We start from the raw sequence: 22,444 nt of genomic DNA, 5'->3' as shown, positions 1-22,444 counted from the left end.
CTTTATAACTTAAGTGAGCAGAAGGAGAGCAACAAAAAAGACTTGCTACCCAGAAAATCTTCATATCACGTTAGAAAAATGTATTTAAACCAAAAAGTTAATTACTGGTTGAAAAGATTATTCGCTTACTTTCAGTGCATCATGTTTAATATTAAAAAGAAAATTCCATTGGCAGTTTACAATACACACAATAAAAAGTAAAAGGTCCACTGGCAGTTTAAAATACAAATAAAACAGGGAAAATTCCAGTGCCAGTTCATACAAACAAAGACTTCACTGACTTTCCATGTCTCTGGTTTAGAAAAAAGGAAATAATCCAATGGCAGTTTCAAATACAAACGAAAACACTTGCAGTCATAGCCTGAATCAACTGTGAGGACAGCACACTGTACCATCTACGACCCACCGTAATAAAGTCCATCAAAGTGATCAAATTTGAAAGGCTTCAAGTTCATGGCCACAGTCCTCCACAACGCCAGCTCCACCCTCGCTTATCGAGCATTGGTCAGATGCATTTTCTCGAAGAGGCTGGGATGCTTACGGTCTTGGAACGGTCTCAAAATTGGGTCCCCAAGTGTCACTAGCCCACAGTGACGAATCGACCGGCCTTTGTGCTTTTAGCTGCAGTCGTTCGGCGCTCCTTCAAGACGCGAAATCGTTCATTGAGGGTAATAGTAGTCTGTAGAGAGCACAGTCAGACAGTCAGTTCAACTCCACCATGACGGAGCACAGCATGTAGAATGTAAACATGCATACTTATTTTTACACCAATCCGACACCATGTGCACGTACATATGAAAGCACATGTGCATTTTGTGTCCAGACTACAAAAGAAATGCTGTATCTATTGTTGCCAATTTGATGGACCCAAAATGTACACCCGCAAACACGTATACAAATTTGGTGTGAAAATATGAAAATAGATACGCACAGACACAAAGTCACCTGCTCTCCAACACTGTCGATACCGAACTGTAAATTCAATTTCTTCAGGGAGGGGTTCTAGCTGTACATGCTGCATTTTTGTTAAACGATGGACCCAACATGTACACATGCGTGAACACTTCACATACACTGAATTCCATGTGAAAATATAATTTTGATAAATATATGCACCGCTGTTCAAAACTTTAGGAGCACTTAAAATGGCAATAATGTGAATTTTGCCCTTAATCAGATTAGTGGTATTTAGTATTGCTTCAAAATGTAAAGAGAAAAAAAGAGACCAATTCATGCCGATTTTTAAACTGGTCTTAAAAGATTTTAGACAGCAGCACACACACACACTTTTCCAAGACTGTTGATATTGTACTGTACAGCAACAACCTGATGGGCTTGTGTTCATGTAACGCTAAGCAGTGCATTGCTCCATTTCCTCTACCCCATCAAAACAAAAAAAGAAGAAAGAATTGTATTGTTATTTCAATTTATCATTTTGTCTGCTGCGCTCATTTTCTTTCTTTTTGCCATGTTCATTTCCTCTGACAATTTATTAATAAAGAAACAATCAGATTTCAATGTTGTATTTTAACCTCACACTTAGACTGGTCCATTATGAGCGTATGGGTCCGGTGGGTGGTTTTTTTCCCCCTTGCCATACGACATTCCAAGTATGTCTGACTGCCGACGGGGGAACCCTGACGTATCCCACCCCCTTTGGATGCATCTCACACACTGACTTCTATAGACAGTGATCTCACACAATGGTCACCCACCCACACAGTTACAGAACGACATATGCCCTGGAACTTAAAGGTGCACTGTGTAGAACGGTTGCCAGATTAAATATTGCAACTATGCTTCTCATTGAAACTGCTGCCTATTGCAAAATTCAATCTTTTCATGAATATTTACTAAGTAATAAACTTACATTTACTCGTATGACCAAAGTACAGCAAGTGTTGCAGCTAAAAATGACCATTTCTGGAAATTCTAAATGGCGGACATTGGGAAGATCCCCTTTTTCATGTATGAAAAGTGCCATTGTTCCAGTCATAATGAATGCTTAGAATTTGATGGTAGTGGTAAGTACTTGTGAAAAAGGTAACATTCGAGAGTGGGACGCACAAATTCTGGAAATAAACTACAAAAAATATTATAGTGCATCTTTAAGAAGACATGCCACCCACTCCACCAGAATATAATCGGCTGATAACCAGATGTATAAGCAGCTCCACGACCACTTCTCAAGTAAAGCACTAGCTGAATATCGGCCCTCTATAGCCCATATTCCTTACACAAAATGGTGGCCTGTATGATCGTTAAAAGTTGAAACAATATGCCCATTATGGTTAAGCCTATGCAGTCTTGTTGACAATGTAGGGACCTTAAATGGTGTGGCCTGATATGATATCTATCGATTCTTTCAAGACAGTGCTGCTACATTGGGGGTGGGGAGCTACAGTGTGGCTAACCTACAGTGACAATGCACTCCATGCTGGTGATAAAACATGATGAATAAAGTTTTCTTGCTGGCACAGTTGTATAATTCTTTGATCAATTTTTGGAAAAGATGAAAAATGGGTTCAAAACTGTCAATGGCTTTTGAAATAGTAAATAGGTGAATTTTAAACCGCAAATGAAAGAGTAAATGGGTGAATTTGAAACACCAATGGCTACACGAACCTCAAAGACAAATCTGCCAAAAAAGTCAATTTGTAGAGGTTTGAAAAATGGAAAATTGATTGATTGTTGAATGATTGTTTTCACTATTGCTATGCCAAATAGAACATGCACTGCTTTACACAGACCCTTGAACTGTATGCTGTCATTTCTGCCAAAGAGATGGACCCAAAATATGCACTTGCATACATGAATCATATGCACATACTATTTCAAAGTCAATATAAATGTACAGGCATGCAGGAAATAATGCATGCAATGAGAGAGAGAGAGAGAGAGAGAGAGAGAGAGAGAGAGAGAGAGAGAGAGAGAGAGAGAGAGAGAGAGAGAGAGAGAGAGAGAGAGAGAGAGAGAGAGAGATCACCTGTTTTCCAACACTGTTGATGTCGAACTGTAAAGCCACTCCTTTAGGCGGTTTCTTGTCTGGTTTCTTTTCCTCCTTCACTTCCACGGCAGGTGTTGACTGAGGGTGCAGTGACCATGCTCTAGCTGGTCTGGAAGAAGCAAGGGGGACATTTGTTAATCAGCTACCAATTTTAGTGTAAGAAGTTGAATGTTGTTAATTAAGGAGAAAAATACAGTTGAAGTCCACATTCATTCATTTCCTCAAAGTTGACTTCTCATTAAGCTCTTTAAACAAACAGTCAACATGAATTTGTAGTGCCAAGGAAATGTCAATCACTTACTCAGGCTGTGTCCTTGCAGTAGGGTTATCAATGCAGACCGTCAGGATCCCGTTAACTGTTGATGGTGTGCGCCATCTGCTGGACACAATGAGGATTACAAGTGAGTTACTTTCAGGATTATTTGTTTAACCATTTGTGAGTGAAGTGAAAAGTGAAAAGTGAAAGCCCAACTGGGAAACTCAAACTCCCATTGTCATCGTGCTCTCCATCACAGCACTCCACAGCCCACAGGTGCATACTGCACCACATCGAAATTACATTTCACCCGTGCAAGAGGGCAGCCCCCAATGGAGCAGTGCAGTGGGACGATACCATGCTCAGGGTACCTCAGTCATGGAGGAGGATGGGGGAGAGCACTGGTTAATTACTGCCCCCACCAACCTGGCAGGTCTTGAGTCGAGCCGGCAACCTTTAGGCTACAAGTCTGACGCCCTAACCACTTACCCATGACTGCCCTGCCCCCATTTGTGAAACTACATTACTTGAATCATGCAAAATTTTAAAAAGGTACATACTGACGCATTTGGTGCACAACAGGTGCTGCTGTGGTCTTTGGAACTGCAGCTTGAACCTGTAATGTAAATTCCAAAGAGAGGGACAAAAAAGGAATCAATTGCAACACTGGATTTCACACCATTCACCTACACATAACGCATAAAGAATTACAACACTGGAAGGAAATGTATACCTTAAGACCTCTCCGAGAGAAGAAAGTAGCTTGACGAGCCTCCCTTTGTACTTGATGAGTGGGTGGTGCCGTCCTGCAAAGAGAACAGACAGCAAACCATAAAATCCAATGTACTGCATGTCGCCTCATATTGCAATGGGCCTCAATATTAATACTTTTCTCACAAAAAGCAATTCATCTTTTTAATTTACCTGCGTAACTGAATGGGTTTGCGCGAAAATGTGTGAGAGGGCTTTGGAGCTTCTGTCTGCCTGTATGGTCGTCTCTGTTGATTTATGCGCCTGCGTTGCATTTCATGAACAAATGGCTTGGTTTTCTGAAGAGGTAAACAAAAGAGGGTAGGCACAAGTTAACATTCTAGAGCTTCCATTAGCAACAAACACTAATACTGGTCTAGTGTTGCTACTATAAAAAGTAATGGTTCCTCGAACGAAGCTTCATGTGAAATATTTTGTAAAGGAATCATAAAAAATAAATTTTCTATGTAGGCTAATTAAGTTACATTCAAGGGACCTAGAGAAGTTGGAGTCCGTTTTAAAGGCGTCTGCCTTCAATATAAGCATAATGAGTAGGGGGAAATCCTGGTTTGCGTTCATAGTACGACCCTCTGGGGACTTTTATGGCCCTTGAAGGAATTTGAAGTGTTCAGACTTACTGGTCAACTGAAATGAAATGAAGTGAAAGACCAATTGGGAAACTAATTGTCATTGTGACACAGCACACAAGTGTTCACTACACACTGCACACAACGAAATTGCATTCATGCCTCACCCGTGCAAGGGGGCTGCCCCCAATGGCGCCCCAAGGGAGCAGTGCGTCAGGACGGTACCATGCTCAGGGTACCTCAGTCATGGAGGAGGATGAGGGAGAGCACTGGTTAATTACTCCCCCAACCAACCTGGCGGGTTAGGAATCGAACCGGCAACCTTTGGGCTACAAGTCTAACGCCCTAACCACATACCCATGACTGCCCTAAAACCCACTGGCAAATTGAAAGTGAAAGAAAGTGAAAGCCCATTGGGAAACTCCAACTCCCATTGTCATTGTGACACAGCACTCCACAGCACACAAGTGAACACTGCACACTGCACACAACGAAATTGCATTTATGCCTCACCCGTGCAAGGGGGCAGCCCTCAGTGGCGCCCCATGGGGAGCAGTGCGGTGGGACGGTACCATGCTCAGGGTACCTCAGTCATGGAGGAGGATGGGGGAGAGCACTGGTTGATTACCCCCCCCACCAACCTGGCGGGTCGGGAGTCGAACCAGCAACCTCTGGGATGCAAGTCTGACGCCCTAACCGCTCACCCATGAAGAACCCCTAAAGATTCCTGAGGAGCCCTCAATTGCCACTGTGGAGGAGACACTAAGGATTCTCCAGGGATCATTGGGGTTCTTCCAAAAACTTCTAAAGTCTTCAGACAGGCCAACCTAAGGGGTTCCTAAGGGAAACCTCTGGGTTTCCCCACAAGCCAGTTGATTATTTGTGGAACTAATTTTACAGTGTATATGAATATTGACAGCTGACAGAGGCCAATGCGGTCCTGACATGAAACTTCATTTGGAGGACATACCTGATCTACCATAGGTCGGTTTAAGGGAGCGATTCCTCTGAAAACGGTGGTCGACCTCCGTGCAGCCAAGCCAGTGATGACCCCTTGGGCACGCCGACGTTTCACAGCAGCTGGTGGACCTCTGTGGCCACGGGGGGCAAATCTGGATATATCCCCTATGAAGATGGGTGATAGAACATTGGATCGTTTTGGCACGTCAATAAAGATATCAAAACAGAACATGTAGGCTACATCAACACATCTCTCTTTACATCCATCTTCATGTGACCAATAGTAAGAAATCTCTCCACTTCATCACAGTACATTCATCACCTCTTTGAGCCGTGCCACCTGGCGTTGATGGCGATGGTCCTGGACGCTTTCCTTGTGGCAGACGTCCTTTTGGTGGGACTTTACGGTTAACTGTCCCTTTTTTAGACGCCTGTCTCTGTTTCTTGTTCAAGCGTATAATGTCGTCTGTGGAGGTGAAATAATAATGTCTTAGTCAAAACTGCAACTTGCCCAGAGACGAACGATACATAAATGGGGGGTCATAATGAAAGGAACTTTCAATATCTCAAAAGTAGTCCTATGCAACCTTACTAGCGCATGGTTGTCAATGCTGCGATGAGTAGGCTACCCACGGAATTTATACATGTAACAATGTTACATGTTAGTTAGAAAATATGAACGGATACAATGTATCGAATGCCCACACAGTAACGTTCTTAGCCAGGCTGATATCGCCTTAGCCTATGTTAGCTAAAAGGGAAAACTGCCCCAATATGTGTCATCAGGCCTTACCTAAAGATAAGTCGATCTTGTCCTTTACTCCTGAAGAGCCGACAGTTCTGGATTCCATATTGCTTGCAATTGCAAAAGGATCTGAGACTTGGTATTTCGATAAGAAAACTGGTGCGTTTTAGTTGAGAATAAATAGCTCCTCCTCCCCCAACGCTGGCAACAACTTCCGAACTGCACTATGGGTGATGTATTCGAGGAAAGTCGCGGATTTGCCTCAAGGTGCATGGACTCTATAGATGTTCGTCTCCTTTGTGTACCACACAGTGTATTAAATAGTCCGCCAGTGTACAAAAGTTATCTAAACGGAGTGAACATTTTGAGTCGCCAGATCAGAGCCTGTTTTTCACTCAAACCGTGGTGAAGTATCGGATACTGCCCTCAAATGTGGGGGAGGGTGCATTACAATCTTACACTGTGTAGTAGGCAATTGCCCCAATCTACAAACATAGTGTTGGGAATGTCAACATACCATGTGCATACCATCATCATCCCATTGACCATGGCTTAGAACCGACATGGCCTACCATTGCTCACTTCTCCTGCCCTGGCTGGCCATGGCCGGATTGGCCTAAAGGCATGTAACTGAGGTGTTCCTGACCTGCGCAGTCCGCCCCTCGGGTCTTGAACTCGCCCACCTCCTAGTCAAAGCAACAGTTTGGGTATTGGAGTCACAACACAATACCAATGAGCTTAAGCACCAGTCTGATAGCCCAGTATGAGGCTTTTTTCACTAACGTTCCACGCCACACTCTGCTAGTTGGCCTCCGTCACACTCACCTCTCTAAACCTCACTCCCATCCCGGGTCACGGCACCAGTGTAACTGAGGTGTTCCTGTGCAGTCCACCCCCCTCGGGTCTTGAACTCACCACCTCCAAGTCAACGCATCATTTCGGGTATGGGAGTCACAGCATGATTCCGCTGAGCTTAGACCAGTCCAATAGCCCAATTTATCACCCAGTGAGCAGATGGAACGTCTTCTGATTGGCTGAGCAGGTGTCCTTTATTCCCCGGTAGCAGGACACCTATGATGTCATGCGGGCGTGCGGGCGTCCAAGTTGCTTCTTTTCTAACTTTCTGGCGAAGTGCCGTTACTAGTTCTATCTCATCTGGTTGTCAAGTAAAAACCCAGTCGTCAATTCTATCGCATTTGGTTGTCAAGTCACCCCAACATTCTGCGCGCGTCCTTACATGCCTCCGATAGAGGCGCGTCTCACTAGATTAGGAAATGGTGCCCATAGCAACGTACCAAGCGCAGTGGTGAATCTACTTTCTCACGAAGCCTTAGATCAACATATTAATAAATTAATACTTAAATGCTGGTAACCGGGTGATAAGCGAAATAGCGGCCTTCGAGGTGTCCCGATATCAAGGGAAAATGGACTTGGCGAAGCGAACGGCTGCGCCGTCGGGCTGTTTAGAACGCTCCGCCTCGTCCATTATTTCCCTTGATATCGGGACACCTCGTCGGCCGTCATTCCATACGCAGCCTCTATCATCACACAGGGCATACAGTTGATGCTTTTGGCCTGGTCCTCCCCCCAATGGAGTGGTATCATCAGTCCGTTGCAGCTGACCTATAGAAGTCAGATTTAAATATTCATTTTGACTGCTGTGGTCAAAATAGCTCGTAAACATGAGTAAAAATGTTGCCACAGGCTTCATTGTCTCTGTCAATGCCTGCATGGCATACCGGTTGTTAGGTTTGTAAACATGTAATAAGAAGCACATGAAGGGCACTGTAAGGCAGTCATGGGTAATAGGGCAGTCATGGGTAAGCGGTTAGGGCATCAGATTTGTAGCCCAAAGTTTGCCGGTTCGACTCCAAAACCGCCAGGTTGGTGTGGGGAGTAATTAACCAGTGCTCTCCCCCATTCTCCTCCATGACTGAGGTACCCTGATCATGTCGTCCTGCTACACTGCTCCCTTGGGGCGCAATTAGGGGCTGCCCCCTTGCACGGGTGAGGCATAAATGCAATTTCATTGTGTGCAGTTAACGCTTGTGTGTTGTAAAGTGCTGTGTCACAATGACAATGGGAGTTGGAGTTTCCCAGGTGGGCTTTCACTTCACTCCAGCCCTGGCCCTGGCTGTCTCATGAATCCAGGAGGCAACTTATTAGTGCTGTGCCCTGTTGGAAGCTTCTCACCAGCTGTCCAAGTATTTCCCTGCTACTTTCTTTCTTTTTCTTTTCTTGAAGCATTTTTGGGGGCTTTTCAACCCTTCATGGTTTACTATCAGACAGGACAGTGGAGGAGAGACAGGAAATGAGTTAGGAGAGAGAGAGAGACTGGGAAGGGCCAGTGGCAAAGGACCCAGGCCGGGAATCGAACCTGGGTCGACTGCATAGTAGATGAGTGCTCTACCATAAGTGCCACAGTAGGACCCCCTGCTACTTTCTCCCCTGGCAGACCAGCCATGCTCTCTGCCACCAAGACTGGGTGTCTATTATTCCAAATGCAAGGCAGCCTCTGCCATCTACTTTCAAACACCTCTGGGGGCCCTGCGGCCAAGCAGCAGCTCATAGAAATTTCACAGGGAGCATGAGACGCTGTTTTCATTTTTCATTTCATTTCATTTATTTCTTCAGGACATTGCACATTAATGAACATATACATACATGCACATATGTAAATGTGCCAGATTGTAGCCCAAAGGCTAATTTCCACATGGTGTCCAAAATAGGCAGGCTAGATGTTTACAAGCATTATAAATTAAAATCCCAAGCATACATCTAAAACCAAAACAGACTGTTGGTAACAAAAGAAATGAAACACAATACAGACGCAAAAAGCACGTCAATACGAAGAAAAAAAAGAAAATGGTCCCAAGATAGGGCTATGTATTATGTGTGTGTGTGTGTGTGTGTGTGTGTGTGTGTGTGTGTGTGTGTGTGTGCACGCGGTGTAGAGGTTCAGACTATCAGTGTGAACATGTTTGTTGGGCTCAAAGCCGCTTTTTAATCTCCATCTTAAAGGAGGCTAAAGAGGGACATTCCCTTATAGGGTAGAATGCCCTAAAGTGGGACGATGCCTAATGTGGGACACCTTAAGGTTTAAGGGGTGTAGCTTTGCCCCAAGTTGGTAAATGTTTACAAAACTATAACCAAATAAAAGCCCTATCATCCTGTTATCATAATATCATGATTTAGTAAATGTATAGTAATACTCCAGGGAGGGGTTACAATTAAGAAGAAGGACCCTGGGTGAAGTCCATCAAATGGCAAATTACATAGCATTTGGCCAAATTTGTCTTTAGGGTATAAATCAATTCCAATCAAAACATCATTGTAAATGTTTTGATAAATATGTTGGGTAGGTATATGTTCATCAGAAAATAATGTGTGGTGTATATAAAATAATGTAATATTTTATTTTTAACCCATTTTATTAGTGTCCCACTTTAGGATAGGTGCGTCCTAAAGTGGGACACAAGATTTTCCTAATGTGGGACAGTTGTAAAAGTAGTAATTTAATAAGTCAAACAATTGCTATGAAGTCAAACACCATGTCCACATAAGAAAATGGATATTTAAATCTATATCATAGATGTATTTCAGTCTTTCTGGCCTAATCTACTGGAGCACAGCTATCAACACAACATTTGGGTCCAAAAACCGGAAGTTCTTTCCTCAAATAGAGCTGCCATGTTGAAGTGACCAATTGTGTGCAATGGGTTCAAACAGTCTCAGTCTTATTTACCAATAAAAGAAAGTAAAAATAATTCATAAAACATGCTCTAAATGTGTAGCTGATATGTCTTAAAGAGTTGCAGATCACATTTCGAATTAATATTTTACACAAACATGTTTTAGAGAGCTTTTAATATACACTGTCCCACATTAGGAAACCGATTGTCCCACTTTAGGGATAACCATGGTTTTTGACCAACTTACATTAATATCCAAATTATTCAAATTAGAAACACTTAACATGTTTTTAAAGGTTTTATTTGATTAGAGCATAATCAGAGGATGAAAAGGGTGTAATTTGTTTGTATTGAAATGTTGTCATTAAATTTTAATAAACCACCAAAGTTGAAGTGACAAAAATTGTCCCACATTAGGGCATTCTACCCTATGTAGTGGAATAGAGTTCCATAATGCGCTGCCTTTAGTAGATAACGCATTTTGGCTAAAAGAGGTTTTCCTGAAAGGAATCTCAACATCTTTATTGACCATCGCTCGAGTTACTCGTGCTTGACGATATTTCATGAATCCCTGTAAACAAGGTGGTGCCAGGCCATGCAAAGTTTTATAAAAAAAGACAACTATAGGAAAATTTACAAAAATTGTCAAAACTGAGTAAGTTGTATTTATCTAATATGTGACAATGGTGGTATGAGAGAGGTTTTTTATCTAAAATTTTGAGTGCTTTTTTTAAATAACCTCTCCACTGGTTTAAGAGTAGTAGATCCCACCATGGTCCAGCTTGTAATGCAATAGCTTAGGTGAGAGAATATCATTGCATGCAAGTAGTTTTGAATGCAGCTAACACACCTGTCCTGCCCCCTACTATTAACTATCTATCTATGTGTGCTAGAGGCTGGACGATCTGAATTTAAATCCAGCGCTGCCCCCCTGGCCAACACTAGATGCATGTGATGTGTGTGTTTGGCACCCTCGAAGCAGATGACTAGAGCACACAGTAGGCAGACAAACAGACAGACAGTCATTGGCCATTTCTCAATGTCAAGTGCATGAGCCTTGGAAGTGTGTCAGCCTAATTAGTCACACCCAGTGATGAGATACTCTGCAGAGTTCACCAAAGAGTATCCAGTCACTGGGTGTGATTACAAAGGCTGATTCACTTAGAATGGTGAACACTAGACTTTGAGAAATGGTCATTGTGATACCTGGTCCAACCCTGTCGCCTACAGTGCATTTGTTACACCTGCTACATCCACATGCACATCAACTTCTCCATATGTCAAGCACATCATGTGGGTCATTCCCTCAGTTAATCCCCCCCCCCACACACACACACCTCAGTCAGAGAAGGGCAAAGTTGGGTGTGGTGCTCCCATTCAGCGGGCATGTTTCACACCTCACTGGCCAGTGCAGACAAAGCAGGCTTCATCATGGCGGCATCTTACAACAGGTAGGCTATGCAGCAAAACAATGGTAAAAAGTCACAGCATTAACATTAAAATGTGATCTGCCCGCAAGGAATACCTATCAGGAATAGGGGCAGGGGGGCCGTATGCTAAAGAGTCCAGGGCATAGGAATTCAGGCACACTGTAGTCTTTGGTGGCTGACTACTATGGTTGAGGCCCTGAAAACGCCCAGTTACTCCCAGGCCGGCAGTTACCCCAAAACCATCCATCTATTAATTCCAAAGTAAGCTAAATTAAGATGTCCATCAGCAATACCTAAATCACTACACAAATGTCTCTTCACTGTTTGAAAATAGCCTACACGGCTAGGCCTACTTATATTTTCTTCATCAGTTCTATATCTGCTCCATTTTCTTTTCTCTTTTCTTTTTTTTTTGCTGGGCGTATGCGTGTTTGGTAATCCTTTGGGAATACTTTCTAGGGTTTTGCCTAGTCATATCCATAGAACCTCCATAACTCAATTCTAACTCTATTCCATTTCTTTCTATTCATTGTAAACATTTCGCATGTCATTTCCTATTTCACTGTTCACATTTCCTGTTGTCGCCGTTCCTGCTGGCTCATTGGCTACAGCTTGAGTTGTCGTCTACTACGTCGTTGTTACAAAACCTTGGAGCGTGCACGTGTGTTTTTATACAATGTAGCCTAGCTCAATAGAATTGTAACCAGTGGATGCTACTCTAGATAACTCAAGGAAGCGTCTGGTAAAGAACACTTTTGTAACAACATTCTACACCACTGCGTGTAGGCCTATGCGGTAAGTTGGAAGAGCTTGGCAAGTTATGTTAATTCGAATGCATTCAGTTGCATGGTTGTATTGGACTGTTCTTCATTGTTTATACGTGGAAGTACCATTCAGACCGTGCAGTAAGTTCGAATAGAAGATTGCATGTTTGTTAAGAAAACAAATAAGGCGAAATACTTCAGTAGGGGACAGTATACAATGCAGTCCAGTATATAATCCTGTATTTTGTTAGGCTAGATTTTATTGCAGCTAACACAAAACGTGTTTAGTTGTTCAAGTCATAGGCCCTGCGTTGTTGTTGGAGCATACTCTTTCAAGGTTTTTGTGTGTTAAAAGTGCACTGTGGAGTATTTTAGTTGTTAATTTCCAGAATGCATGCTGCCCATTCACAATGTTACCTTTTCATGAATTCTTACCACCACTATGACATTCTAAGTATTCACATTGACTGGGAAAATGACACTTTTCATACATGAAAATGAGGACCCCATGTCCGCCATTTTCCATAAACATTTTTTATCATACTCTTATCATACTAATACATGTTAGTTTATTACTATGTAAATATTCACGAAAAGATCAAGTTTGGCAATGTAGGCCTACAGTTTGAATGTGCAGCATAGTTGCAATACATACTTTGGCCACCATCCTACGCAGTACACCTTTAAGTGTCTTGCATAACTTTATATTACATTCATCAATGTAAAAAGAAACTCAATTAGACCTATATTTCGTTACACGACCAGATTTAGATATTACTGTGTGTCACCTTTGTCTGTTCTTCATATGAATGAAGAGCTAATTGGCTACTACCAGTATTTATCTCTAATGCATTTCTGGCTGTAGGTTGTTGCACCGGCAAGCATTGAGGCATATTGTGAGACTCATATCTGCTAAAGCTGAGCAAGGCCCCTCTGCCATTCTCTGGAGCCACCTAAGGTTTCATACCACACCCAAAACCATCATGGCATCCAAAAAAACTGACCTGAAACGCAAGGCCGATTCAGCTGAGACAAGTAATGGAAAACAACAGAAAGTTGACCGTGTGGAAGGATGGCTAGAAAATGCAGTGGCTGAGCTACGGAAAGACAACAAGGATTTAAAATTCAACATGAAGCGCCTCAGATACCTGTCTGAAAATGAAAAGGTTAAACCAGGCTCAGACGGTGTGGTGTACTGGATGGGAAGAGATCAGCGAGTTCAAGGTAATATAAAAAAAAACCCTGAAGTATTCCACTATTGCCTCCAAGATTACCAATATATAATTAAAGAAAAAAATAACCCGAATGTTTATGTTTTTCTCCTTTCCATTGTAGATAACTGGGCGCTGATTTATGCTCAGCAGTTGGCCATCGCAGAATCCCTTCCACTGCACATTTGTTTTAGCCTGATGCCAAAGTTTTTAGAGGCAACATTTCGCCATTACAGTTTCATGATAAAAGGGCTACAGGAGGTGGCAAAGGTATGTTTTATTTTAATTATACATTAAGTGATGCATACATGTATGTATATAGGCCTATGTATGTGTCACTGGACAATTGGCGCCGTACGACAGCCTCCAGAGCTGGTGTTTGAATATGGGAATGTGTGTCTATTTGAAAGCCCTTTGAGTCAACTTCATAATTGTGATATTTTGCTATATACGTAAATACATATTGTATTGTGTTATTTTGTACATGCAGCACAGTTCATCTAGACTAGAGTGCACTTTATCACAGTGCTGCACAGCACACAAAGAGTGCAATGCAGGTTAATAATGCATTGGAAATTCACTCCCTGTTTTTTTTTTCTTTTAAGGAATGCAAAGTTCTGGATATTCAGTTCCATCTTCTCAGTGGCTTCCCTGGTGAAACCCTGCCTGGCTTCATCAAGGAGTGGAACATGGGGGCAGTCGTGACGGACTTCTGGCCCCTAAGGGATCCCACCCAGTGGGTGGATGATGTCAAAAAGGCAATCAGTCCAGATATTCCTCTCATTCAGGTGAGATATTGGCATGTTTACCACATTATATTATATGCTCTACATGTTGTTAGGTTGCTTTGACCTGACACAAAACAACAGGGTGGAAAGGTCAAGGTGGAAAAAACTGTTTTTGTTTTTTACTTGAAAGTGTAACTTTAAAGCCTTAGGCTTATTAAATTCATTCCATGGTTTAAAACCATGTAGACTTAAGGTTTTTGGAATCATCAAAGTGTGAAACAGTGAAAACTATCCTCCATGTCAGTTGTGCATTGTAGCTGATTTTGCATACACATTATATTGCAATATATATAAAGTAATGGCCTGTTGCCTAACTGTTGTATTTCGAAGGTGGATGCTCACAACGTGGTGCCATGTTGGGAAGCGTCTGGAAAACTGGAGTATTCTGCCAGAACCATCCGTGGAAAGATCACTAAACTGCTGCCCACATACCTCACAGAGTTCCCCATTGTTGACAAACACCCACACACATCGAAAAGGGCAGCTGAGGTAATGTGGCACTGTGTGAGACCATTAAAAACCAGGGCTTTGAACCGGTTCAAGGAACGAAAACGAAAACCGGGAACTTTTTGTATTTTACAGGGAACAGAAACGAAACCGGAAACTTTATTTTTTATGTTCTGGAACGGGAACACTTATTTAAAAATTATGGTAACCGGTTAATACCATTCCTCAAACTAAAAAAAGAAGTTATTATTTTCCTGCGCACGTTACCATGACGGCTGAGGTTCATGTCCTGTGTGACATCAGACATTCTCTGACTGAATGGAGAGAGAGCTGTGGAATACAAAGTCTCCACTCCACATCTTAAATAACACTGTCATACAAAAGGGCAAAGTTTCCATTGCATCATTGTTAGATCTTGCAGAGAAGGGTGTTTAAAGCGCACTGAGAATGTTCTTCGTTATTGGGCATCCATGGCCGCTTCAAATATGCACAAACTCACAATGTCCGTCTTAGCGCTCCCCATGACCCAAGTCAGCATGGAGCGCGCATTTTCATCATTGAGGTTTATTCTCCGCTTCTCCGCTTAGGTCGTCCCTGAATGACAAAATTCTGAAGGATATTCTTTTCATCCGCTTGAATAAACAGTTTGAATGTAGGCTGACCCATTTGCATTTCCGTCTTTCTTGGTTAATTAACGTCACTTAGGCCTATGGGGAGTAATCAGCTGACAGGAACGAAATTAACCGTTCCGGGAACAATATTTTTTTGTTCTAACCGGTTTGGGAACGTCAATTTATTGGTGGAACACATAACCAGAAACGAAATAATTCCGTTTCTGTTCGGAACGAACCGTTTGGAAAAAAATAACGGTTCAAAGCCCTGTTAAAAACCCAGTAGAATTGGGACTCTACGCATCATCCCAAAGCTTGCAGGTGCATCACAGTGGGACAGACATCACTGGAAATGAGAGGCTGGAGCACACTGCAGCTTAGTTTTCAAGACTTAATTCCGTGCACACACCCGACTAACGTTTCGGTGTTGCTACACCTTCTTCAGAGTCCAAAAGAAGATGAAGGAGGAAGAAGGACTCTGGTGGAAGGTGGAAGAAGGACTCTGAAATGTTAGTCGGGTGTGTGTACAGAATAAAGTCTTGAAAACTAAGCTGCAGTGTGCTCCAACCATTAAAACCCCACTTTTACATGGGCATCTTTTCTTAGTTTTTACTGAGTACGAGCTTCAGACCTTCTGATTTTTGAATTACTCTTTATCCATAGATGTACAAATATAAGAAGAAAGCAGGAAACACATTCACAGAAATCTAAACAAGCTTGGAAGTGGCAAAATATGGTGTTGAAATATTTTGTTTTTCTTCCTGTCAGTCTGTGAATTGGGATGAGACTTTGTCCTCCTTGGATGTGGACCGAAGTGTGGGTGAGGTCGATTGGGCGAAACCCGGATACTCAGGAGGCATGGCAATACTTGAGTCTTTCATCAACGAGCGCTTGCGAGACTTTGCCAGTCTTCGGAATAACCCCAATGTGCCAGCCCTCAGCCAGCTATCTCCCTGGATCCACTCTGGTCAGTGCCAATAATCACTACGTTTACATTATGTTTTAATTGACGTTTTCAAAGCGGAATTAAGCTTTATTCAGAATTAAAGTCTGTTAATTCCAAATTAAATATCTCATGTAAACTTAGCAATTGACACTCAAATATGGTTATTTTTTATTTCACATAGTCTCATATCCATTATTGCCAGAGGTGCCAAAAATAACAGTAAATTCATGGTCTAAGTACAACACTAACACATGATATTACATAGCTGTTACATCATTTACTCCATTGTACCTAATGAGGCAGATAGACTGTGTAGTTTCTGAAAAACACTAAAAACCTCACAAGAACCCACCACAAATTTGATCCTACCAACGCAGAGTCTGCTGATCCTAAGACAAGTACACAGGTCTAATGGCTACTCAGATAAGTGACCTGGGGTGAGTTTCTCCAAAGAGAAGTTGCTAGCCTGTTAGCAACTTCGGTAGTTGCAAATGGGAAAATGCATTGAAAACAACAAAGTAGCTAATGTAGTAAGCAACTTTGGTTGCTTACTACATTAGCTGTGTTGAAAGGAAACAGGGTCTCTTTTTTACCTTAACTTGTACTTCTGACATTTTTATTTCTCATATTCACATATCCATTATTGCCATACTGTGTATAATCATCACAAATTCTGCACCACTATTGTGAAGGTTTATGATATTCCAGCTTTGTATACATCACAACATTTAATTTGTGTCAATGATTATATTTCCTCACAGGCAGTCTGTCAGCGCAGCGCGTGGTGCGGACTGTCCAAAAAAATGGAAAGAAATTCAGCGAGTCTGTGGCATCCTTTACAGAGGAGTTAGTCGTGCGCAGAGAGCTTGCAGACAACTTCTGCTTTTACAATGAGAACTATGACAAGGTTGAAGGTGAGTCCCCTATGACCCTTAGGTTGAAGAAAGCCTGGGTCAGACTGACATAATCGTCTATGTTATTATTCATTGAACAAATATGTAATTATTTTTAAAAAGATAAGCAAAAGTATTCATGTTGATTACTTGTCTGTGTCCTTTAACCTTTGTACCATCGCTTTTTGGACAGGCGCTTATGAGTGGGCACAGAAGACTCTGAAGGTTCATGCAAAAGACAAGAGAAGTCATGTATACACTCGTGAGCAGTGGGCACAGGCTAAGACCCATGACAAACTATGGAACGCAGCCCAGGTAATAATGCAGGTTTTCTGAGATTACAATACATTATTACATTACATAGCATTTAGCAGACGCCTTTGACCAAAGCGACTTACAAGAAGAAAATTAAAGCAAGAACAGGGTAAGGTTCAGTGTACAGTTGCAACACTGACAGCATTGTCCAACACAAGTCAAGTAGTCAAGTCAAGTAGGTTTTATTGTCAATTTCTTTACATGCACTAGTCATACAAAGAATTTGAAATTACATTTCTTGCTTTCCCATTAGACATAGACTAATCTAGGTAAGGACATAGACAGTATAGACATAGACAGTACTTATACATGGACTTAAGACAGTATGGACATAGACAGTGCTCATACAGACATTTAAAGTGCAAGACTGGACAACAGAAGACTTGTAGAGGACATACATTAAGAGGTATCTGTTGTGCTTTTGTGCTTTTCCTAAAAAAGTCCTTTATAGCGTTCTGACATGGTAATAGTAGCATTTTGAAGAAAATAAATATTAAAAAAGGTCTGTCAAGTACACCAGCAGCAGTGTGTGTGTGTGTGTGTGTGTGTGTGTGTGTGTGTGTGTGTGTGTGTGTGTGTGTGTGTGTGTGTGTATGTGTGTGTATGTGTTTAGTGCAGGTAGAAGGTGCGGTGTGCGTCTTGTGTGTGTGTTCGTGTGTGTGGTGTGTGTGTGTGTGTGTGTGTGTGTGTGTGTGTGTGTGTGTGTGTGTCAGTGTGTGTATGTTTGGGTTTAGTGCAGAAAGTGCAGTGTGCTTGTGTGTGTGTGTGTGTGTGTGTGTGTGTGTGTGTGTGTGTGTGTGTGTGTGCATGTTTTGAGTTAGTGCAGGTTGAAAGTTCAGTCACGAGTATAGTAGTGCAGGTGGAATGTTCAGTCGCAGATGTGGGGGGGGGGGGAGGGGGGGGGGGTTGTCAGTGGCCTTGCTGGCTAGAGGCTGACAGTGGAGGGAGAGTGGGTTGAGTGTTCAGCATCTTGATCGCTTGGTGCATTGTGCTGCTCGCCAGCCTGGTGGTACGGGAACGGAGGCGCCTGTACCTCTTTCCAGAGGGCAGGAGGCTGAGCAGTTTGTGTGCAGGGTGGCTTGTGTCTTTGATGATCATCAGTGCTTTCCGGGTGAGGCGTGTGGTGTAAATGTCCTGCAGGGAGGGGAGTGGTACTCCAATGATCTTCTTCGCTGTGTTCACAACACGCTGGAGTGTCTTCCTGTTTTTCTCCGTGCAGCTTCCTCCCCACACTGTGATGCAGTTGGACACGACGCTCTCTATGGTTCCTCTGTAGAATGTTGTCATGATGGAGGGTGTAGCACTTGCCTTACGTAAAGAAGAAGACGTAGCAAAGAATAAGATGCATTAAAAGTGGCTGGAAGTAAACAAAGACATAACGGTGCAGTGTGCAGTTCAGCAACACTGAGAGCATTGAGATGAAACCTATTCTGAAATGATTGACATGACCGTACTAAAGCAAGCATGTTTATGAATTAACTTATTACACCTGAGTCAGTGCGTCATGCAAGATATAGACAAACAAAGAGTTGTAACACTTAAGGTATGATGGAGTGACTTTTGGCTCATAATAAAGAGATTCTAACAACTCCATGTCAATGAGTTGTGAAATTTTGCACATAAATCAACATTGTATATTTTACTTTTGCCACAAATTTCAAAGGAAGACCAGCTTTCTGCATGGCACAGGATTCCACTGATGGAGCTTACTGAATGATTATTGGCTGATTGTGCATATGAATACTTCCATAACCATGATGGTGAAACTTTTTTAACATTTGCATCATGTTAGACCCAGCTGCTGACTGAGGGAAAGATGCATGGGTTCATGAGGATGTACTGGGCCAAGAAGATCCTGGAATGGACGTCTTCTCCAGAGGAAGCACTCTCCATAGCAATCTACCTCAATGACCGCTATTCTTTAGATGGATGTGACCCCAATGGATATGTTGGTAAGTCAGTATGCGTAGACATACATTTACTGTATTTCTTTTCTTCTAAGGAACATGCTATTCAACTGTGTATGTATGCCATATACTAATGCATGGTGTTATCTCTAACTCAACTGTATGTATATGCCATATACTAATGCACAGTGTTGTCTCTGCCTAGGTTGCATGTGGTCCATTTGTGGCATACACGATCAAGGCTGGGCTGAGAGGGCTGTCTTCGGAAAAATACGCTACATGAACTATGACGGATGCAAGCGCAAATTTGATGTGGCAGAGTTTGAAAGGAAGTACACTAAGAAGACATGAAGGGGACCAAGGATGGTGGAGATGAAGCCAAACTATTTCTTGTATGAATAATTATGATGTAATGGGCTGTACATTGTGTGACAACAACACCTGCCTTGCCACATATCTGAGTTGTTCTGTTCCTGTTAAATGTTTTTTTTAAAAAAAAACAATACCCAGGGTCAGTACAACTATTCTTTTTGCAAAAGGAAAACCATGTTTCTGTTACAGTAAGTGATGAGAGCGTGAAATGCAGTACTTTGAAAAGTACAGGAGACAGTTGTATTTTAATTTCTTTAAACTTTTTTCTACTTGTGTGTGTGTGCCTTTGCTATGGATACCAGTTAAGAATGTATATGTTTTGGCTAGTCACAGTGTGTAATATTATGACTAAGGCATAGTTGTGACAATAAAATGTGGGAGAAAACAGTTTTGGAATTTGTTGTTCTAATCTAAAAATTCAAACGTATAATATAATCCATACTTTGTGCAAGGTTGACTTGTCTGAGATGGTGTTCCCTCATGCTGTGCCTTTCCACCTTTGCATGACAGTTCCAGGGTTGCCTGATAAGCCTGATGATTTCCAACCCCCCAAAAATGCCCAAAAACCCCACCTGGAAGCACCAAATCCCGCCCAATTCTATTGATTTCTATGGCCAAAAAGTAGGCGTTTTTTCTGCTAAATGCCATTTTTACGCCTAGTCGGCCATCCTAAGCAACCCAAAATTGGGCAACACATGACAGTTGAGTTGAGTCCTTCCATCAGTTTCCCCAAAAATGTTTCCATACAGAGGGTTTATGCCAGGAGTGTGTGTGTGTGTGTGTGTGTGTGTGTGTGTGTGTGTGTGTGGGGGGGGGGGTTGTGCACTTGTCCATGATAGTATGTGATGAATAAATTGACACTCCTGTACTCTTTTTTTTCTGAATCTGAAAGGAAGCCAGTGCAGTTGCCTAATTAAATCGCACAGACGGTGGTGAGAATTGAGGTTGTGAGATGATTCTTTCACAGCTTTATGAGAATTACTTGACAGTGCTGGCACTATTGCGCTTCCTCAGTGATGTTGGATGTTTTGATTCCATATGAGTTTGCTGGTATGGATAAATGAATGTCCTTCTATGACCAGGCTCATCTTCCCTGTATCGAAGCAGTGTTCTGTTGCCCTGCCAGGACTCAAACCAGAATATCCTAGGGTGCCAAATTGGGGTCCTGACTTCTACACCAAAGACCCAGGCTTGTTGGTTTTGACTGCACACACCAACCATCCTAATGGTCACACTGCCTTGAGTGTTTTTTCCTTCGGGATGCGAACCCATGCTCTGCACATATTCAAGGTTTCCCTCATGGAGCTGCCCTCAAGGCTTCTCTCATCCATTGTACCCATAGTTCAGGGGTTCCCAAACTTTACCATGACAAGGCCCCCCATATACTGATAGATTCCAGCCAAGGCCCCCCTGACACAGGTTGTGCCACACTACTTTTTTCTGTGCACTCTTTCACAACCAAAGGCCGTGTCTCAAATGCCGCACTTGTGCACTTTGGGCACTGTTTTTCAGTGCCTAGGGCGTTCACGCTGAAAATTTCAGTTGAACCAGTGCACTGAAAGTGCCAGGAAGAGTTTGGTCAACAGTTTCCTAATTCTGTAAGTAATGTTGATGGGATACCAACCTTTTCATGCAAACCAAAGTATTGTATGTGTGATTGTTGTCCTTTGGGGTGAAGGACATGGAAATACAAGCACCAGACGCTGTGCATTGTAAACATAGCCAACTAATATTTTGGCGAGCTAATGCAATGCTTAGCCGTCACTTCCAGCGAGGCTACAGTGCATAGTGCTCAAATTTTTCCACGACACTATGCACTAAATACCTCAGTGCGCTGTGTGCACTGTGCACTGACTAAAGTGCGTCATTTGAGACACAGCCATAGTCTCGGCCTGTGTGTCCTGTGCCCCATTGGGAGTTATAAAATACCGAATTCAGAGATGAAATAGAGTATTAATGCAGATATCTAATGGAATAATGTTCAGGTTTTTTGGGGGGTTTTCTTCTGTACATTAACAAATTATTATCATTATTTGCTCTACTTCCAACCTGCCGTTGGCCCCCAGGGGTCCCCGTCCCCCACTTTGAAAACCACTGCCATAGTTAATACTTCAGAATACTGATCTCTGGGGTCATCTGTCCTGGGGGGATAGGTCACACCATCTCATTCTTCCCAACGTAGGGCCCAAGGCCATTTTTTTTGCAGAGGGTCACGATGCCTTTATTTTACCTCTGCATACAGGACTCTAATTTAATACCTGCCAACTGGCCAAATACTGGTGAAAATTCAGTTTAGCTGGTAGAAGAGAAATCTTACTATACACTTTGTCTCATGATGACTGTATGTTTGGCTAAAATTCGATATCTACTAGCCAAATTGGTGGAAAAAAAGTTCATATATAACCCTGCCCCTGGCTGCACATGTCCAGAAAAGCTTCTCTGGACAGTCTGGCTATTGATTGGGGTGTGTTTGTGCAAAGTCCCTTTAGTAGAAGTAGGCTACTTTTGTTCTTCTGTTTGGTCCACCCACGTTGAGTCACAGATGTATTTTTCTGATCAAACAACAACATGGCAATGCCAACACCAAGCTTCAACAAAACGTCAATATGCTGAATAAGGTTTCAATCACACAAATTCCAACCATTCGCCAACGCTCTGACTGGCAGAGTTAATGCATTTTGGTATTAAATTATGAAAGTGCCGTCTCCACTGACCAGCGGCGTGGCTAGCATAAGACTTACATGCGGGTTGTCTCTTTTATGT

At 42.5% G+C, this 22,444-nt stretch overlaps 2 protein-coding genes across 5 annotated transcripts; one reads left to right on the top strand and one right to left on the bottom strand.

Annotated features, from left to right (window-relative positions):
* Positions 1-57: 57 nt before the first annotated feature.
* Positions 58-6,704, bottom strand: LOC134465203 (UAP56-interacting factor-like). 4 transcript variants are annotated; one of them, XM_063218741.1, is made up of 10 exons: positions 6,354-6,704; positions 5,883-6,026; positions 5,571-5,725; positions 4,188-4,312; positions 3,997-4,069; positions 3,824-3,879; positions 3,309-3,386; positions 2,987-3,116; positions 932-1,015; positions 58-679 (listed from the first exon to the last, which is right to left on the bottom strand). In XM_063218741.1, the coding sequence occupies exons 1-10, from the start codon at positions 6,409-6,411 to the stop codon at positions 581-583; spliced, it is 1,002 nt and encodes a 333-aa protein (XP_063074811.1). In that variant the 5' UTR covers positions 6,412-6,704; the 3' UTR covers positions 58-580. The 4 variants fall into 4 exon arrangements, with proteins under 4 accessions (XP_063074811.1, XP_063074812.1, XP_063074813.1 ...); XM_063218742.1 differs by having other exon boundaries at positions 3,309-3,383; XM_063218743.1 differs by lacking the exon at positions 932-1,015.
* Positions 6,705-12,054: 5,350 nt separating this feature from the next.
* On the top strand, positions 12,055-20,423 carry cpdp (CPD photolyase). The gene is made up of 10 exons (XM_063218740.1): positions 12,055-12,222; positions 13,057-13,415; positions 13,527-13,672; positions 14,008-14,190; positions 14,521-14,679; positions 16,017-16,215; positions 16,956-17,108; positions 17,281-17,402; positions 19,195-19,354; positions 19,515-20,423. Exons 1-10 carry the CDS (start codon positions 12,218-12,220, stop codon positions 19,658-19,660), a joined length of 1,632 nt encoding a protein of 543 aa, XP_063074810.1. The 5' UTR covers positions 12,055-12,217; the 3' UTR covers positions 19,661-20,423.
* The last annotated feature ends 2,021 nt before the right edge of the window (positions 20,424-22,444 follow it).

Source organism: Engraulis encrasicolus, chromosome 16, assembly GCF_034702125.1.
Source record: "Engraulis encrasicolus isolate BLACKSEA-1 chromosome 16, IST_EnEncr_1.0, whole genome shotgun sequence".
NCBI classification, from domain to species: Eukaryota; Metazoa; Chordata; class Actinopteri; order Clupeiformes; family Engraulidae; genus Engraulis; species Engraulis encrasicolus.
Note: the sequence above shows the minus strand (reverse complement) of the source record. Positions and strands in the feature narration are given on the sequence as shown.

Excerpts from the sequence above, each read along its gene's own strand:
- cpdp (XM_063218740.1), top strand. Across the intron at positions 13,416-13,526 it reads AAGAGATCAGCGAGTTCAAG|ATAACTGGGCGCTGATTTAT; the intron begins GTAATATAAAAA and ends TTTCCATTGTAG. Across the intron at positions 14,680-16,016 it reads CATCGAAAAGGGCAGCTGAG|TCTGTGAATTGGGATGAGAC; the intron begins GTAATGTGGCAC and ends TCTTCCTGTCAG.
- LOC134465203 (XM_063218741.1), bottom strand. The coding sequence starts at position 6,411 with ATGGAATCCAGAACTGTCGGCTCTTCAGGAGTAAAGGACAAGATCGAC. Across the intron at positions 5,726-5,882 it reads AGGTGGCACGGCTCAAAGAG|GGGATATATCCAGATTTGCC; the intron begins GTGATGAATGTA and ends CCATCTTCATAG. Across the intron at positions 680-931 it reads GAGCAGGTGACTTTGTGTCT|ACTACTATTACCCTCAATGA; the intron begins GTGCGTATCTAT and ends TGCTCTCTACAG.